This window comes from Anomaloglossus baeobatrachus, chromosome 1 (assembly GCF_048569485.1).
Source record: "Anomaloglossus baeobatrachus isolate aAnoBae1 chromosome 1, aAnoBae1.hap1, whole genome shotgun sequence".
NCBI lineage: Eukaryota > Metazoa > Chordata > Amphibia > Anura > Aromobatidae > Anomaloglossus > Anomaloglossus baeobatrachus.
The window spans coordinates 358,756,975-358,777,193 of record NC_134353.1 but is presented as its reverse complement, the minus strand read 5'-3'; the positions used below and the strand labels follow the sequence as shown (position 1 = coordinate 358,777,193).

Sequence of the window (20,219 nt, the reverse complement as noted above, 5' to 3'; positions counted from 1 at the left end):
CATTAGGTAAGTATTATAAAGTGTTTTTTATGTTCTCACTACGGCCTGGGCTCTTATATACCGCATGTTAAAATGCTGTATATAAGAGCCCGGTGGTGGTGGCCGCAGCTTATAGGGCAAAAAATTGGTGACAGGTTCCCTTTAAGGATCCGACATCTTATTTTGGACTGCTGATCTTCTTCTCCTCCTAGAGATAAGCCGCTGCCATACATGTCTGAAGTCTGAAGGTCTAAGTAGTTGGAAGTACTAACCTCCAATAGATTTTTTTAACACAGAATAAAAAACATATTTATCCATTTTCTACAATTGCTAAAACAAATGAGTTACCTTTTGACCTTGGGCGATTATGGGTTACATTGCCATAGATTGATTCTTTAGATAAGTAGGCCAGTGGCTTAATGTGAATGTGTCGTAAGAAAATTACCTTCTTTTTAAATTAATGTATTTTTAACATTTTTGGTAATATTTTTTTTTTCATATCAATCTGTATTAAGAAAAATATATATTGATATCATATCTTGCAATTTTCACCCTGGCCTCTGGGTATATTCTATCTCGTATCTTCCTGATCTTTCAGGAAATCATATATAAAATAGAAGGAATAGGTAAGTATATAGACAAAAAAAGGCACAAAATTGGAGCTGTCCCACGCCATCAGAAGCAACAGTTTATATGTAGGCTAAAAGATGCTAGAATATCCAGTGTCTTAAAATTTGACAAATTTTCCTTCATCAGTCCAAAATTAAGCAATGCATTGTTTCTGATCTGATGACAGGGGTAGATTCCCGACACATGCAAGACACCGTAAGGCTATGTGCGCACACAGCATTTTTTTGATGCTGCGTTTTTGTGCATTTTTGGCTTAAAAAAACGCACAAAAACGCAAAAAACACACCCGCGGCAAAAACGCAGCAATAAACAATGCATGCGTTTTTACCGCATTTGAGTGCGTTTTTGGCTGCGTTTTGCTGCGTTTTTGATCACTGCATCTTGCTGCGTTTTTCCAATGCATTGCATGGGTAAAAAAGGCAGTAAAACGCAGGAAAGAATTGACATGTCCTTTTTTCTTTTTTTTTTTGCTCAAAAAACGCAGCTAAAAAAAGAAAAGTTGTGTGCGGACAGCAAAAATGAAAAGTCATAGACTTTGCTGGGTTAGCAAAGTCATGCTTTTTGGAGCCCAAAAACGCACAAAAACGCACCCGAAAAGTGAGCAAAAACAGCGTGAAAAACGTCTGGTGCGCACATAGCCTTAGAATTGGATAACATGCTGTAAACTATCAATAAACTGATAACTTCTGTAGAGTTATACGGTCAGTTTAGCATCTTTTTTTTCTAACATATTACGGAACTATTCTTGTTTGGTGCAAAGAAGAAACACTAGAAGATACCAGATATTAGCTGTCATCACTTTTCCTCCTAACTTGTATTAGGTTGAGATATGCTTTCAAACAATAAAAAAATGTGAGTAGTGTGTTGGGTACCTTTTTTATGTGTATTAGTAAAAATCGTAACGTATTATACCAGGTTCTGTACTCCTTTTATTGTTTTATTCTACGCTAGCAGTTAAAGACTCACTCAGGTCTTATCTTTTATATTGAAGCATCTAATGTGCGTGTGCAAAGGTCATTGTGCTGGAAGGGGGGACAGGAGAAGCAGTGACATTGCCTATTGTGAATCATATGTTATCAATTGTGTAAACAAGTGCTATATGTCAGTGTGAAGGCCTCATTCCTAACTTTTATGTACGAGTGCTGTGTTTTTCACGGATGGCACTCATACCAACAATAGTGAATGGGGTCAATCACATGTCACAGGGTCCACTTCTACCTCCAAGGTAGAGGTATATCCTAAGTCCTAATATGGATTTCTCTTAAATAAAAAAGGATCCTTAGGCTAGGTTCGCACACTGCGTCTTTTTGACGCGGCGTTTTTGTGCGTTTTTGGCCGCTAAAAACGCACCTGCATCGAAAAAACGCGGCTGCATTTTTGCCGCGATTTGGCGCATTTTTGGCTGCGTTTTGCTGCGTTTTTGATCTCTGCGTTTTGCTGCGTTTTTCCAATGCATTGCATGGGGGGAAAACGCAGAAAAACGCAGGAAAGAACTGACATGTCCATTTATTTTTTTTAACTCAAAAACGCAGGTAAAAAAAACAGATGTGTGCGGACAGCAAAAATGAAAACTCATAGACTTTGCTGGGGAAGCAAAGTCCTGCAGTTTTGAGGCCAAAAATGCACCCGAAAAACGCGCAAAAACGCCGCGAAAAACGCACTGTGCGCACATAGCCTTAAGGTTTATTCACTGAAGATATAGTCCTGTTTCTAATAATTTATACCCACCATCGTTGTGCAGCTTTTAGTAAATTAGTTTTCACTTACTATATATGTATAACTTGGACATTTTCATTTTTTTTTTAAATATTTTAATTAAAGAGGCTAAAGCTTTGATATACAGTCATACAGAATAATACATAGTCGATTAAAAAAAAAAAACAATTAACAAGTTAAAATGGGAAAGGATGTGCCGTTGCTTACCAATTAATCAGATATTCAGCAAAGCAAAGGTACTAACAATTGTGGTCACTATTAAAAAATAACTTTTAATATTTAAATTTTTAAAAAGATTTTTTACCACACAACATAAATGGTTGTAAAACCAACCAGCTAATTGGAGCTAGTATTTAGGCTCCTATCATTACCCGGTTAAGGACACTGTATAACCGGTAGAAATAGTTCCACCGGAATAACACCTATTGAGACAACGTTGTCCCGTATGTGATATGTAGATTAGTAATCCATAGCATAAACAAACATAAAGCAGGAATGGTAACAAGCCAATTGTTATCAGCCCGGACACAGCATGTTGGTTGTCCGCTCCCCTAATGAAGTTGTAATTTCTTGACCACAGTCCCCTGAGGATTAAGATAAATTAAGAAACGCGTCGGGAGGTCTAAGAAAACATCAGGTCAGATTGTTGCCAGCTAAGGGGTATTGTGAGGCGGATTGGTGTGCCCCCCCCATGCTACTGGACAACTTGAAACAAGTTTTTGCTTCATTTTTTACAGGGAGACCATACTTTGGTTATTTATCGCTGTAGTTTGTAGTTTATGTATAATATTCGGGAGACAGTAACAACCTTGGTCTCTAATATTGCCATCGTAGCGGGATCATTCCTGCTTTATGTTTGTTTATGCTATGGATTACTAATCTACATATCACATACGGGACAACGTTGTCTCAATAGGTTTTATTCCGGTGGAACTATTTCTACCGGTTATACAGTGTCCTTAACCGGGTAATGATAGGAGCCTAAATACTAGCTCCAATTAGCTGGTTGGTTTTACAACCATTTATGTTGTGTGGTAAAAAATCTTTTTAAAAATTTAAATATTAAAAGTTATTTTTTAATAGTGACCACAATTGTTAGTACCTTTGCTTTGCTGAATATCTAACAAGTTAAAATGGAATGACTATGGTTAGAAAACATAGACTCTCCGCACAAGTGCAAAAGAACTATGTCTGTGCATGTGCAGGGCCTAACGTATCATATAGCCACATGTCAGGCAACACTAGAAATTCTACTGATCTGTAAATGTGGGAAATCAAACATTTGAGAGTTTCTGGCCATGGGAAATTGGTATGGAAATGTTCCCAGCCCTTCCCGTCTCTGGTCATGAGAAATTGCAGTCTTTCCTATTATTTTGTGGTGCTTTTTAACAAATGGTTTCCTTTCTATAAGGATTCCAGGCTTGACAACACCCCAGATAAATGCCAAGATGAACCTAGAAAAGTGCTGTGAAAGAGACAGACTTGGATAGCATGATTGCATGAGGATGCAGACTAATTGGATGTCTGGAGCTGGCTGTCATCCAAAGCCACTAGGACCAGGTTCAGTCCCCCACAGACTCATATGTCTAGCCAAGGTCAGGTTATAAAAAAATATTTGGAAATGAAAGCCCATTTAATTATGCTAAGCAAAAATGTCATTTATTTAAGTTCTTGTGGTATGGAAATATGTGCTATACCCAATAAGCTCAGAGGAATGTGCAGTGATCCAAGGGGCTGAGGACAGGTGCATGGGGCGGACGTATTCTGCACCAGATAAAGGTTTATTAGCCATGTGCTAATAACATTCCCACTTTATTATGCTTCATTAAAGAAACTCAGTCACAAAGTATATGCAGACCCTCTGAGCCAGCATAAAGTAGGCACAAAACCCTGATTCCAGGGCTGGATTTTAGCTGTAGTTCTGATAAAAAACTATCTGCTGCTTCTGCTTTAAAGGGAACCTGTCACCAGTTTTGGGGCCTATAAGCTGCGGCCACCACCAGTGGGCTCTTATATACAGCATTCTAACATGCTGTATATAAGAGCCAGGCCGCTGTGAGAACATAAAAAACACTTTATAATACTCACCTAACGGTCACACTACGGTGGAGTTGGGCCATATGGGTGTCTCCGTTGTCCGGTACCGGCGCCTCCTCTTTTGGCCATCTTCGTCCTCCTTCTGAAGCCTGTGTTCATGACGCATCCTACGTCATACTGTACACACTCGGCTGTCCCGCTCAGGTGCACTACAATACTTTGATCTGCCTTGCTCAGGGCAGATCAAAGTGCGCCTGCGGAGGACCTCAATACTGGCCTGTGTGTATGACTTAGGGCTGCTTCTCACTTGCGAGTTTCTCGCAGTAGAGCAATGCGAGAAAATCTCGCATTGGAATCGGACACATGTTAGTGAATGATTCAGCTCGCATTTGCGATTTTTTTTTCTCAGTTCAAATCGGACTGAGAGAAAAATCGCAGCATGCTGCTTTTTTGCGAGTTTCTCGAACCATTTTTCTCAATGATTCCCTATGGAAGCGGATTAAAAGTAGGATCACACACGCGCACCAGCGTTCACATTTGCGAGTGTGGCAGGAACTATGCTCATTAAATATTCAACAGATGAATGTGACAGCACATTCCCAAAGGTAAATTAACTGACACATGTGTAATCACTTTTATCTAGTTAAGATGTTGCAGGAAACTAGCATCGCAAACGCGACACATACACGAGCCAAATTATTAATTTATTCAGAAATAGCATCGCACTTGCGTTGCACTCGCACCTAACATGAACTAAAATCAGCCGAGTATTTTTCAGCCCAGTCGGACCGATTTTACTCGCATAGATGTGTTTCCAGCCTTAGGATGCATCATGCACACAGGCTTCAGAAGGAGGAAGACCAAGATGGCCAAAAGAGGAGATGCCGGTCCCGGAAAACAGCGCCACCCATCTGACTGTTGTGCACCGGAGTGACCTTCTAGGTGAGTATTATAAAGTGTTTTTTATGTTCTACACAGCGGCCTGGGCTCTTATGTTAGAATGCTGTATATAAGAGCCCACTAGTGGTGGCCACAGCTTATAAGCCAAAAAACTGGTGACAGGTTCCCTTTAAGTCTTCTATCTATTCCTCAATAGTCATGAGCTCTATCTTATGAAAGAACATATTTGAATTTGAAGGGTTATTCCCATCCCCAAGATCATATCACAATGTGCAGGTGTTCTGATAATAATATTAGCAAATATCTCCAATTAGAAATGTATTATAGTTCTCCTGATATAGCCATGTCTCTTACCTCATTTGCAGGACATTGCAGCTTAGGTATCCATGGTTACAACCATGAGCAATTAACTAACTCTGTATATGATTGGACAAACCATGGATGCCTAAGCTGCAATGCCCTACACATGAGGTAAGAGACATGGCTATATCAGGAGAACTATACTACATTTCTAATTGGAGGTATATGCTAATGTTGGGATAGGATATTGGAGATGAGAATATTCCTTTAGGAACCACCATTGACTGATTGCTTTCTTCCTATACACAGTGTAGTCAGAAAACTGCCAATAGTTGGCGCTGGAATGGTTATACAGTGCCCATCAATAAGAGAGCTGCTGCATATAAGATACAAGTAAAATATATCTTTGTACCGTGTTAGCCAGTAGAGATAAAAAAATTGTTTAAAAGAACAGAGAGTCCTCAGTGGTTGATACCTTTTAATGGCTAACTGAAAAGATGGTAATAATTGCAAGCTTTCGAGACTACTCAGGTCTCTTCATCAGGCATGGTATAACACAAAATCTGAAGAGTCACGTATTTATACACATATATGTGTATAAATACGTGACTCTTCAGATTTTGTGTTATACCATGCCTGATGAAGAGACCTGAGTAGTCTCGAAAGCTTGCAATTATTACCATCTTTTCAGTTAGCCATTAAAAGGTATCAACCACTGAGGACTCTCTGTGCATATAAGATAGTGATTTTATCAAAACTACAGCAACAAGCCCAGTAAGTGACAAACACCTGGAATCTGGGTTTCTGCCCCTATGTGTTGCTGCCTTTGGATTGGTGACAGATTCCCTTTAGACCCAATAATTATGTATGGTGGTGCATGGACTGACCCGAACTGGACAGCCATGAGCCACATGGACGTGTAAAGTATTTGGTGAGTTTTTTACTACAGTATTTGTAAGGCCTCGTGTACATGTTGGGTATCTGGTGAGTTTTTTTACCTCAATATGTGTAAGTTCACGTGCACACATTGAGTATTTGGTGAGATTTTTACCTCAGTATTTGAAAGTTCACGTGCACACATTGAGTATTTGGTGAGGTTTTTTTACCTCAGTATTTGTAAGGCCATGTGCACACATTGAGTATTTGGTAAGTTTTTTACCTCAGTCATTGTAGCCAAAACCAGGAGTGGAGCAGTCAGAGGGAAAGTATAAGGCTGGGGCCACACGGGGACTACTGCGATCCCCTTGCATGAGACTCGGCTCGTGCTGGCAGTACAGCAGAGCCGAGTCTCATGCTTGTGTCCTTGCAACTGAGGTCCGTTCGTGCGAGCAGACCTCAGCTGCGGGGGGCGGGCCGGCAGTCAGGAGGGGAGGGAGGGATTTCTCTCCCTCTCGCCTGTGTAGCCGGCTATAGACATTCTCGCTCTGCACGCACGGTACACCGGTGTACCGCGAGTGCAGTGCGATTTTTCTCTCGCCCCATTCACTTGAATGGGTGCGAGAGAAAGAGTCTCGGATTACAATCGCAGCATGCTGCGATTGTTTTCTCGGTCCGATTAGGGCTGAGAAAATAATCGCTCATCTGTGCTGTCACACAGGCTAGAATTGGTCCGAGGGGAATGTGATGTTTTATCGCACTCCACTCGCACCGATTTTCTCGCCGTGTGGCTTAGGCCTAATAGAAACACAGTCACCACTGCTGCATTTTTTACCCACTTCTGGTTTTGGCTTACAAATACTGAGGTAAAAAACTCACCAAATACTCAACGTTTGCACATAGCCTTACAGTTTATGCCTGTGAGCCTCTTGTGCTCAGGTTGGGAGGCACGTATCTGGTGTGTGAATGGAGCCTAAAATGGTTACAATGAAGTGGTCTATCATAGCTGAATGTTATCAACTATCCATATTGGGACCTGCACTGATCTCTACAATGGGGTTTCAAAGGCTCCAAACACGTCGTGGCAAAATATTTTAATTTGTCCTAGCTTATCCTATGTGTATGGCCAGATGATGTGAAACGGATTCAGTAATACATTTCATTAATCAAATAAGACTTAACAATTTTGGGACAAAACCTCTATGGAGATGTTGATGTGACCTAATTGAAACCCATGACTCCAGTAAATCACCGCAGCCTTGCTAACCACCACCGAACCATGTTTGTTTTAATGTATTCATAAAACATATTATTTAATTTTTATTTTTTTTTAACAAGGAAGCCTATGGGTGATGGTTGTCTAACATATGGCTTTAGTCAGAGGTACCTGTCACAAAAACAACAAAACAACCTGTATATGTGAAATTTATACTTTTTTAAACATGGAAGCCCATGGGTGATGGTCAACAATGGTAATTCTTTGTTTAATAATTTGCCTCATACATCACATAATAAAGGGGTTGAAACAGTAGTTAAATGAGTTATAGAAATTAGAATTTTATTTTCTTAAATGAATAAAACACCTGAAAATAATATACTTTGTTATATATCTTAGAGAAATCTGCTTCTTTCTCTACAAAGACTGAATATTCATGGTCAAAATTCTCAATTTACGGGTAAAATCTGTGTTCAGTGAATAGCACACATTTTCCCATTACCGAGATGGGAGATGACATTTGGTCTCCACTTCACTTCTCCCCTCTCCATTGATATCTCAGTAATAAGATCTGTCTTTACTGAATACAGATTTTTACAGATTTTACCCATGAATTAAAAGTGAAAGATTGATCCAGGAGGAGAAAAAAGCAGATTTCTCATATAAGATTCCATATGTTTTGGACTATAGGCTGCTTTACATGGTACGACCGATTGTGCGATTTCACAATCGATCGTACCCGCCCCCGTCCTTTTTGCGTCACGGGCAAATCGCTGCCCGTGTCGCACAAAGTCAGTAACCCCCGTCACACATACTTACCTCTCGTGCGACCTCGCTGTGGGCGGCGAACGTCCACTTCCTGGAGTGGGAGGGACGTTCGGCGTCACAGCGACGTCACACGCCCGCCGGCCAATGGAAGCGGAGGGGCGGAGATGAGCGGGACGTAAACATCCCGCCCACCTCCTTCCTTCACATAGCCGGTGGCGGCCGCGTGACGCAGGTGAGCTGCTGTTCATCGCTCCCGGGGTGTCACACGGAGCGACGTGTGCTACCCCGGAAATGATGAACAACTAAATTAAACGATATTATGGAACCTAGCGAGCAGTACACGACTCACGATTTGTGAGCGATACTGCGTCGCTAGGAGGTGTCACACAGGCCGGCATCGCCAGCGATGCCGGATGTGCGTCACAAAAACCGTGACCCCGACGATCTATCGCACTATAGATTGTCTGGTGTAAAGTAGCCTTTAAAGTTGCACTTTTTTCCCCTCACATTTTGGAGGACAGTGAGGGGTGCATCTTATAGTTAAGATGTACCTGGCTGTGGGGGAGAGGTTTCGCGCAGCGGTATCATAGGAGGCAGGAGCTGGCACTGGGGAAAACACGTATGCCCGCTGTTTAAAAAAATACATATTCATGGCACTCCACGCCCATAATCCAGTCCACCTCTCTGCACTGAAGCTGGTGCTGAGAGGTGGGTGGGATTATGGGCATGGGGAGCAGTGGATATTCATTCTCTTTAATACTGGCACACATGATTATTCAGTCACCGGCTTACTGCAAATGTTGCATGATCACGTGTGCTCCCTATTAAAGAGAATGAATATTCACTGCTCCCCATGCCCATATTCCCAGGCATGGGGAGTAGGGAATATGCCGGCAGCCAACATTTGTGTAAGTGGGCACGCATGGCAGTGACATCATGCGCTGCCCCGCTTACAAGCTGAAATCAGTTGCTGGCATCAGAGGAGGACACTACACACTGAGGGAGCAGATGGAAGGTGAGTATAATCATTAATTTTTTTAATGTGTGTAGCGGGATGGGGATCATATATAGCAGGATGGGGCCATGGTGAAGACCATATGTACCAGGATAGGACAAAAATAAGGGTAATATGTACCAGGATGGGGTCATGATGAGCACCATATGTTCCAGGATGGAACCATGATGAGGGTTATATGTACCAGTATGGGACCGTGATGAGGGCCATATGTACCAGGATAAGACTAAGATGAGGGCCATGTACCATGATGGGGCTATATAGACTAGGATGGGCCCATGATGAGAACCATATGCATCAGTATGGGGCCATATATACAATCATGAGGGACATATATAAAAGGATGGGCCCAGAATGGAGGACATTAGTTATAATTATGGGACATTACCCCAATAACAGCGTCAGCAGCAGATCCTTCCCATAACAGTGTGTCATGACCACATATTTTGCTTCACATTTTTTTCCTTTTTTCCTCTTCTTCATCTAAAACTTAGGTGCATCTTATCGCCAGATGTGTCTTTTAGGCCAAAAAATACAGTACATTACAAAGTTTCTTATGTTCATGTGTACTATTGGATTATGAAATACAAATTTAAAATGATGGCTACTTTTTAAGGAAGCGCACATCCATACACTTGTAATGTACTATAATATACAGTATATATAAGAAGGCTTAGGCCTTTCTATGTATACATACGTTGTCCACAGTGGGTCCCGGAGTATCCTTTTTGACAGGCACAGGAGTCCTCATTGCAGGTTCCTCCATTCATGCAGCGCACATTGCAATTCATAACTAGGTAAAAATATGAGGATAATTATATACTGGAGTTAATGAAATAGGTTCGGAGTGTTCATGCAGCATGAAACAAAGTGTTTTTTATGGGATACTAATTGACACATATTATGAAAACAATCATTATAACAGTACAATGAAACAAACAAATGAAAAAAATGGAAGTTCTTGGCTAAAATGTATTATAATTCTTTACCATATACTATTTGATTTCAGTACACTTTAGGCTATGTGCGCACGTTGCGTAAATACATGCAGTTACGCTGCGCTTTGTAGCGCAGCGTAACTGCATGCGTCCTGCGTCCCCTGCACAGTCTATGGAGATTGTGCAGGGGCCGTGCGCACGTGGTGTCTTAGAGCGCAGCGCTTCGGCTGCTGCCCGAAGCGCTGCGTTCAAGAAGTGACATGTCACTTCTTCCATGCGCTTTGCCGGCAGCTCCTGCTCTGTTTATGGCAGGAGCTGCAGGCAGAGCGCATGGAATCAGCTTTTTTTTTTTTCTTCTACGGACATTTTCTGCAGCGATTTGAAGCGCACGTGTGCTCTTCAGATCGCTACAGAAATTTCTGCAGGGCTAGTACGCAACGTGCGCACATAGCCTAAGGGTGCTTTACACGCTGCGACATCGCTAGCGATTGCTAGCGATGTCGAGCGTGATAGCACCCACCCCGTCGTACATGCGACATTTGGTGATCGCTGCCGTAGCGAACATTATCACTACGGCAGCGTCACACGCACATACCTGGTCAGCGACGTCGCTGTGACCAACGAACAATCCCTCCTTCTGGTCACCACGACGTCACTAAGCGGCCGTCCAATAGAAGCGGAAGGGCGGAGATAAGCGTCCGGAACATGCCGCCCACCTCCTTCCTTCCGCATTGCCGGTGGACGCAGGTAAGGAGATGTTCGTCGTTCCTGCGGTGTCACACACAGCGATGTGTGGTGCCTCAGGAACGACGAACAACATCGTACCTGCAGCAGCAATGATATTAAGGAAAGGAGCGACGTGTCAGCGATCACCGTTTTGGACGATTTTACGATCGTTGATCGTCGCTCCTTGGTGTTACACGTTGCGATGTCGCTACCGACGCCGAATGTGCGTCACTAACAACGTGACCCCGACGATATATCGGAAGCGATATCGCTGTGTAAAGCACACAACATTTCTGCTACATGGTATTTTACAGCTAAAACCTGCTCTCTTGACCACAAAAATGCTCATCCATTTTGTAATGGTTCCGCTGTGTTTTTGACACTTGTTTTGCTGTTTTTAGGGTGCAGATTACATGTGTTCTTTGTCTACAGTATATGTTTGATAAAATTAGTTTTATTCACCAAAAAGACTTCAAGAACACAACGAAAACACAATTTTTGCAGCGTTTTTTCACTTTCTCATTACTATGGGTGAAAAAATGCTGAACAAACACTGAATAAAATTACAGCGTTCAATAACGCTGCAGTTCTCAAATTCAGTTAGGAAAAAGAAAACAAGCATGTGCATGAGATTTCTGAGATCTTATATATTTTGCTGGTACGGTAAAAAGCAGCTTTTAATTTGTTATAAAAAAAAAAGCACAGTACAAAAAGAAAATACTGGCAAAAATCATGTCACCCACAATCAATTAAAAAGGTTGCCTGGTTCAGAAAACCAAATATTTAATGCCCTATTAGATATTTCTGATTTACGGAATACAAGAGCCACTGTCATAGATCTCTTAAAACACGGGTATGTGCCCTTGATCAAGATTCCTGGCATTCTGGATGCTAGCTTATAGGAAGCATTCAATCTGCAGAATATAAGTTGCCACTTTTAGAAGGATGTGTTTGCCTTCTGTGGTCCGGGGACGGACTGCACTCGGGGTTTACAAAGCTGAATTTCATTATGGTGTCATATGCTAAGAAATGTTACAATTTTTCCTGGAGCCCAGGAATTCTCTGAAGAAGTGATACTGAGCTGTAAAAATCTTTATGTGGCCCCCAGCAGAGTATGTACTTAAACCTTCTATTCTACGGCCATTCCCAAAGCTTCACCCCAAAGAGCAGTCAGGAGGCACTTGTGTCTGACAGCAGTGCTCACTATGATTACCTGGGTGCAGAGACCAAACACATGTCCCTTCACAGATGGTAAATTGTATATTCAAGACTTCATTGTTCTGTCAGATATGTGGTCACCGGTTTCTTTCTTCTCTAATTTGTATTTCCGTGACTTGCTTTGAAAATAAAGAAAGATCAGCTACAAGGCCAATGTGCATGATGCAATTGTGCTTCAACAATTTTCCAAAATTCCATACTTATCGCGAATGTGGAAAGTCACTGAAAAAAGCTCTTCAATTGCAGTGTGACGCCTTGGCCCCCAGGGGTCACAGGTAACACCACACACACACACCCCCATTCCTTGTGATATCATACCTGTCACCCGAAAGGGAGACCTGATGCCTTCCTCAGGGCGAGTAGGGCACACCAGGTGGGCGGAGCCAGGCAGAAAGGCACGCCCACCGAGGAGACTACTGTCCTGAGGCAGGAAGTTCAAGAAAGGAGAACAGTTTGACCAGCTAGTGAAAGTGACAGGAGGTTTGGAGGAGAAAGCTGTCAGGGACCCAGGTTGGAGCCTGGGATCCCTGAAACGTCAGGCAGGCAGACGGTAGTGGCTGCCTGCAGGAGTACCAGTACACGACCGGCGGAACCGTAGGGACCGGGTCAGGGTTGGAGCCCGCCGGACCTGAACCGGGGAGTCAACCGTTTACCGGAGCACCAGCAACCGGGTACTCAGACCCCGTCCTAGCTTAGAAACACTGAGTGTAGGCGAATTAACTGATGGCAGTTTGGACCTCACAGGTTTATTCTCAACCAAGTCCTGAAAGGAGGCAAAAGCCCACCAATAACAAGTGAGTGCCACCGCCAAGGGCCAAACACCCGACGGGCCAGCAGGCGGGCAACCGAGGGCTCCTCCGGCAGCTAAACGCCGGGGAGCGGGCTACCACTGTCCAGGCAGGGGAGCCAAACAGAACAAAAGGTGCAAGGGAAAGGGACCACCATCAACCTCACAAGGAACACAGGCAGCCGGCTGCGGGACCCAACCATCCCCGAACTTTGGTTTACCAGTGACTCTGAATGCAATTTAATCCTGAGTACATCAGTGCCACCCGGGCACGGCACCGCACCGCAGCACGGCCCCTTGCACCGCGACCCCCCTCCCCAACATCACTTGTCCCAACCACCGGGCCCCGATACACACCGCCCCCGGGAGCCCCTCACCCTCACCGCAGCGGTGGTGCCCACATCACCACAACCCATGGGTGGCATCACCTCCCGCGACAGCAGCATGTGAAATGGCCTAAATGGATGCTATAGATAAGACCTTCACATGTTGCCTGTACTACTTTCTTAACAGAGAGGCTGGATTCACCCATGTATTTGGCAATTTTGTTTGTTTCATTTATGCAGCGGCGTATCCAGGGGGGGGGGGGGGCAGGGCATTTGCAGGTGCAGTCGACAGGGGTAGGTGCTGGCTGGCCACCTGATGTGGTGGTCTGAGGTGTCTCCCTGGCAGCTGTATTTTCCCACCTCCCTCACCCCCTCCCATAGTGAGAGCTGGCTGTTCTCTGAGCCAGCTGTCAAGCTCACAGCCGGATCAGAGATGGGGTGTCCTCAAAGCCATCTCCCAGCGATCAATTGTACTCATGTCTTTCAGGTGCAAGTACAATTAAAGCCTTGACCGTCAACACTTTTGGGCCAAGGCGATGTTAGCAGCAGGATCAGGTTAGATGATCACAGTGTTGATGTCATTGCTGAACTCCCAATAGGCACACACAGCATTGGTGGTAAGTGCTCCAGATATCAAAGATTTATTGTAATTGCAGGAGAAGGGGTTATTTGTGGACAAAGTTTGAAGCGCAAGGGGGGATGAGATACAGAATGAGGAGTGAGGGAAAGATGTGTGCTGATACAGAATAGGGAGCGAGGGTGGGGGGAATTTGAGGGCACAATTTGTGAAACCAGCGATTGGATGTGTGCAGACAATATGGATGCGGACAGTATGGGGAGCAAGGGGGATGGGTGTGGACAATATGAGAAGCGAGGGGAGTTGTATGAGGACACAGTATGAGGAGTGAGGGGAGATTAGTGTGGACTCAGTATGGTAAGTGAGGGGGTATGGGTGGGGACACAGTATGTTGAGCAAGAGAAGAAATACATGCAGACACAGTATGGGGTTGGAAGGGAAATAGGTGGAGACACAGTATGGTGAGCTAGGGAAAGAAATTTGAGGACACAGTATGAGGAGCGAGAGGAGATGTATGATGAAACAGTATACGAGGGGGATGGGTGTGGACACAGTATGGGGGCGAGGGGGGCAAGTATGAGGAAACAGCATGATGGGATGTATACGTTTATAGTATGGGAAGAGAGGGGGATGGGATGGGTATGGACACAGTATGGAGAGTGAGGGGAAGGGAGAAATTTGAGGGCACAGGATGAAGAGCGAGCAAGGGAGGGATGGGTGCAAACACAGTATGGAGAATGAAGAGAGGTATATATGAGGAAAGAGTATGGGAGAAGAGTTGTACACAGGATGGGGAGCATGGAGGATGGGATGGGCGCAGACACAATATGGGGAGCAGGGAGTATGTGTGAGAAGACAATATGGGGGGTGAGGGAGTAAATATGTGAGGAGACAGTATGGTTAGCTGTGGTTAACTTTGGGAATGTGAGAAGATACAGTATGAGGGGGGAAGTGTAAGAAGGATTTTGAGGGAAATAGTTTGAAGAGACAGTGAGGGGGGCACAGCATAAAAACTGAATAGTATGTGTGGTGTTGGGTGGTATGGCATGGGAATAACATGGGGAGACAGTGTAAGGGCACAGGTAGGAGAGGGCAGTATGCCGAGGAGGGGGAGGGTGATGAAGGGGCACGTTTAAAGACTGGGCAGTGTAGGTGGGACACATTGTGAGTAAGGACAGTGTGAAGAGAGAGCTCAGTATGGAAAAGAGAGAGCAGTGTAGAGGCCATGTACCATAAGGCCCTGTGCGCACTAGAAATTTTTCTCAAGAAATTTCTTGAGAGTCTGAAATAGTAGCGCACTTGCGTTAAAAAAATGCACCAATAACGCATGCATTTTTACTGCATTTAACCGCATTTTTGATGCGTTTTTGGTGCGTTTTTTCCGCAGGTGGGTCCCTGCGTTTTTTTTACTATTATCTATGGCAAAAATGAAGGTACCTGCTGAAAATATTTGCCATGCTCATTCTTTTTCTCAAGAAATTCTGCAGAAAGAATGTTCTTGAGAAAAAAAACGCAGTGTGCGCACAGCTCTTTTTTTTTCCTTAGGTTTTGCTGGGGAATGTCTGCAGAAAGGTTACAACCATTTTCTCAAGAAATTTCTGCAGCAAAAACGCAAAAAAAAAGGTAAAAATGCAGTGTGCACACGTGCATGTTCTGCCTTGGACCATGTGTATGTGTGGAGCATACGTGTGCTCGTGTGCTCCACACGTGTCACGTGGAAAGCAAACGGACCACGCGGAGGTGTTCCATGTGACACGTGCCGGAGAAAACACACGTGTCTGAGAAAATAATAAAAAAAACTATACTCACCTTCTCCAGAACTGCTGTCCCTGTCGTTGCTGTCACTTGATTCCGACCGCCGCTCATTATGCTCATTGCATATTCACTTCACTGCGGCCGGAAGCAGCAGCAGCGGGGAGTCGGCAGGACCGGAGACCGAAGATCAGCACCACGGACAGCGAAGCCAGGAACAGGTGAGTAGAAAGTTCCCGTTCTCCGTGTGTTATCACGGATAACACACGGAGAACACAAGTGTGCCATAAACACGGCTCACGGAGGGCAAAACGCACCTTTGACACGTCCGTTAAAAAACGTACGTGGTTTTTCACGGACGTGTGAAAGAGGCCTTAGAGTGAGACTGTGCATCATATTTTGTGCAGGGAACACAGCACAGTGAGGTCCAATTATTTATTCAGAAGCGCAGTATTTTTATTCAAGAGCATTTGAATCATTCTGCTATTTTTAAGGTCACTGTGCTGGGATGTGCTGCAGAAGACCAGAGAATATGGAAGTGTCGCGCCCAGAGAAGGGGTACTCGGTCCCGGGCTATTTGCAACTGGGATTCTCATTCTGGTAGCCGTTGCCCGGTCCTGTACCCTGGGGCTTTTTTTGTAGAAGGGGTATTTACAGGGGAAATAATAGTTAATGTTCATATGACGCCACTTGCGGGTTGCGGTTAAAGGTAGAGAACCGCCGCTGCTCAATGTGGGTACTCCCAGGGCTGGTGGTGGTTGCAGCAATGGTGTTAGGCCCTCTGCAGGTAGGGCTGTGCCTGGGAGCTGTAACGGGGTAATAACGGAGACCACAACAGGCTGTCTTTAACAGTCTCTACTCACTTGGACCCAGGGGTTGCTGGTTTAGGTCCCATAGAGTATCAGTGCCAATGTAGTGACCCAGGTTGCTCTGTCCCCGGCACTCTCTGTTGGTTGGGTTCCCATAGCGTGGAGCGTTTGGGGCCCGACTGTCTCCTCCATACGGTGGGCAGTGCGGACCCTGTGGGGAGTTAAGTGTCCGAACCCCTACCCTAGTTTACTGCTGATGCCCCCGGATTATTTGGTTCGATGAAGGCCATGAAGGTGTCCTCACCGTGCATGTATTTATCAAGCCGTGTAGAACTGGTGCCTGATCTAAGGCCCTGTACCCCGTGCGAGCTCCAGTCCCTGCGGTACCTGTCCATACCCGCCCTGCTGATCTCTCTCCCGTGTTCCTGGGGTCACCGTTGCATGGACCCAGCTCAGACACATCCACACACCTCTCTGTGTGCCACACTTCTCTAGACTGACTGCTGACCCCTCCCACCAGGTGGGCTAAACCCGGGACTCGTTCCTTTCCATGCTGACCATCCCCTAAGGTGGTTAACCCTCTATGCCTGGAGTGGAGAACTAGGATTTTGGTTGTGCTTTGGTGTTATCGGCACTGGTACTCCAGGTCCCAGGGGGTAGGTTCTGCATCCCCAAGAGGATGCAGTTCCCTGTAGTGCCCTGAGTGGCTCAGGGACGCTACAGAAGTCTGCAGAGATGAGTAACGGATGTGAAAAACCATCATCATGACGCCTGGACAAGATGAACAAAAGAAAACAAACGACTCTGATCAGAGATAACGTCATGGTCATGTATAATGTGCCTGGATTTAAATATTTATTTGTCATACTGACTAATTCTCATCATTAATGTGGTTCCTCTATGGCCCGCAGTCTGATGATGACTGATAAAGGAGAAATCAGGTTAATGCTAATGAATCCTACTGACTTATGACTTAAAAGTCAATAGGAGTCTCTCGACTGTCTCATTATAGCAGATGACTGAGGAAATGAGAACGATTTCATGGTTACTTTTTAATACAGATTGCCTTTTGCCAAAATCAATGCATGCCACAAGTAAATATTATTAACCACTTCTGAATTCAATGAATGAACTTGCTGCCCTGCCTTTTCTTTGGTGTGAATGTCCTAATACATGATTACAATAAGTCATTGTTGGAGGTAGTCTGAGCCCCAGCACCATTAATTCCCAAAACATGTCGCTTTGGAGTCGGACACTAGGTTTCGGGTGGATGAGGACAAAATGTAAAGAAGTCGAGCATTTCACAACTAGGAACTCCCATGGTCCATTGTCAGTGGAAAAAACACAGAAGGTTTGTAAGAGTAAAAAAAAAAAGATCCCTAGGGTTTCGGAACAGGTTGTTGGTTCAGCTGCAGCTCAATACTTTCTCTAGGACTAAAATAATCTCTTTCTTTTTATATGTTCCAAAAAATACATATATATTAAAAAAAGTTGGATGGTGTAGGTGGAAACATTCTGAGCCAAACCTTTCTTGAATCATTGTGAATAAATCCAGCCATCGCACTCATTTAACCCATTTTATGCCACTAGCTGATAGTATACAATAGCCGTAAGAAATTACAATTACCACAGGTAGAAAAAACAAGCTTGTTAGAAGATCATAGGCATAAATCCTAAACATAACTTTATGTGCAAGGCCAATTTTCTATGTGGGCAACACATTTCACAAACAAATCCAGGCAATAGTTGCTACTATTTAGCCATACACAATTTACTAAGTGCCAAATGACCTGCTGCAATTTGTGGATATCATCATAAACCATTAAAGAAGCTCTCCCATGAAATGTTTTATGCCCTAAACCTGTGTAAATGTATATGCAAAGTAGTGTAAGTGAATTAATATACTCACCGGCTGCCATCTTCCATGATTTCCAGTGCCACTTCAGTGCTCTTCACTCACGTGACTGCAATTTTAACTCACCGGATCACACTGGGGTTTATGTGTGAATTGGAAGTCGCTTTTACAACATAAGTCTATGGAGCCTTGTTCTGATGCGCCATAGGTTTACAATCTAAAAATAATGTCCAGCTCCTACACAAACTCCTGAGTGATCTGGTGAATCAGAATTGTGGTCACATGAGTGAGAAGGACTGGAGTGGCATTGGAAACGGTAGATATGGCGGCCGGTGACAATATTAATGCACTTACACTATATTACTTATACATTTACACAGGTTTAGGGCATAAGAAATGGGACTGGTTCTTTAAAGGGAACCTGTCAGGTGTAATATGCACCCAGAACCACGAGCAGTTCTGGGTGCACATTACTAATCCCTGCCTAACCGTGCCTGTATACACTAGTATAGATAAAGAGATCTTTAGAAAAAGTATTTCTAAATTTTACCTAATGCTAATGAGCGAGGGGACTAGTCCCCTGGGCATTAGTTCCCCGGCCAGTCGCCCCATTAGCATGTTAGTACACTCCTGTGGGTGTGCTAACATGCTAATGAATACGCAACGTCAGATTATGATCTCACTCACCTCTCCGCTGCCATCACGTCTGACTGGGGATTTCGGCTTATTGCGCATGATCCTGAAGTTTCGGTCATGTGCACTATGAATGGCTTCAAACTAAAGAAGTGCGCATGACCCAAACTCCGGGGTCATGCGCACTGAGGCAAAATCCCCCGCCGGACGCGATGGCGGCAGAGAGGTGAGTGAGATCATCCTCTGACACTGCACATTCATTAGCATGTTAGTATTCCCACAGGGATGTACTAACATGCTAATGGGGGTGACTGGGCTAGGGAACTAATACCCAGAGGACTAGTCCCCACACTCATTAGCATACGATATAAGATCTTTAGAAATACATTTTATAAAGATCTCTTTATCTATGCTTGTATATACAGGGACAGTTAGGCAGGGATTAGCAATATGTAGCCAGAACTGCTCGTGATTCTGGGTGCATATTGGACCTGACAGGTTCCCTTTAATATTGTCTCATCTTATTTTTGTAACATCCAAGTACAATTGGATATGGGAATACCCCTTTAAGGTAATAAATATACAATCTACCACACCCCACATTTAGTTGGATGGAGTTAAAGCAATGAAATCAAATCAGTTGCCAACCAAATATATATTTTTGGACACAAAATTATTGTATGAAAACTATTCCGTTCTGCAGACTACAGACTGTCAAAGCACTGGCAGCCGGATAATTCTTTTAAGACTGGAGCGTTTCAGAAAACTAACAGGAGCTGACATGTATTCCTTTATGGTAAACTTATTTTGAATGCAGAAAAAATACTTTTGCTATATTTTGTCCCTGGAGTTTCTTTTCAGTTTCTAAACAATGTTAGTAATGCCAGGTTGCTATGTTCTTACATAAATAGTGAGTTACTATTGCCGTACGTGGCAGCACTCTACAATACCTATTGAAACTGCTAGGGTATGGATTTTGACAGCCTACACTTTATGCTCCTGAGTCAGGGCTATTATTTTTCTGTTGTTAGCATATTATTGTGCATCACTTATAAAAACATGGATGTAAGTTGAAAAAAACATCACCTTAAAAATGGTTATCAAGATTTAGCACGAAAGTCTGTAGTGACTGTATGTGATTGCAGTCTTGTGAATCTTCAC

The 20,219-nt window shown here is 43.9% G+C and overlaps 1 protein-coding gene across 1 annotated transcript in view; it reads right to left on the bottom strand.

Moving 5' to 3' along the window:
- The window catches only part of LOC142314091 (fibrillin-2-like), a 272,627-nt gene that overhangs the window by 142,103 nt on the left and 110,305 nt on the right, over positions 1 to 20,219 (bottom strand). The window contains exon 4 of the mRNA XM_075352444.1: positions 10,135 to 10,230. Within this exon, the coding sequence (XP_075208559.1) occupies positions 10,135 to 10,230 (96 nt within the window). The remainder of the gene's footprint in view (positions 1 to 10,134; positions 10,231 to 20,219) is intronic.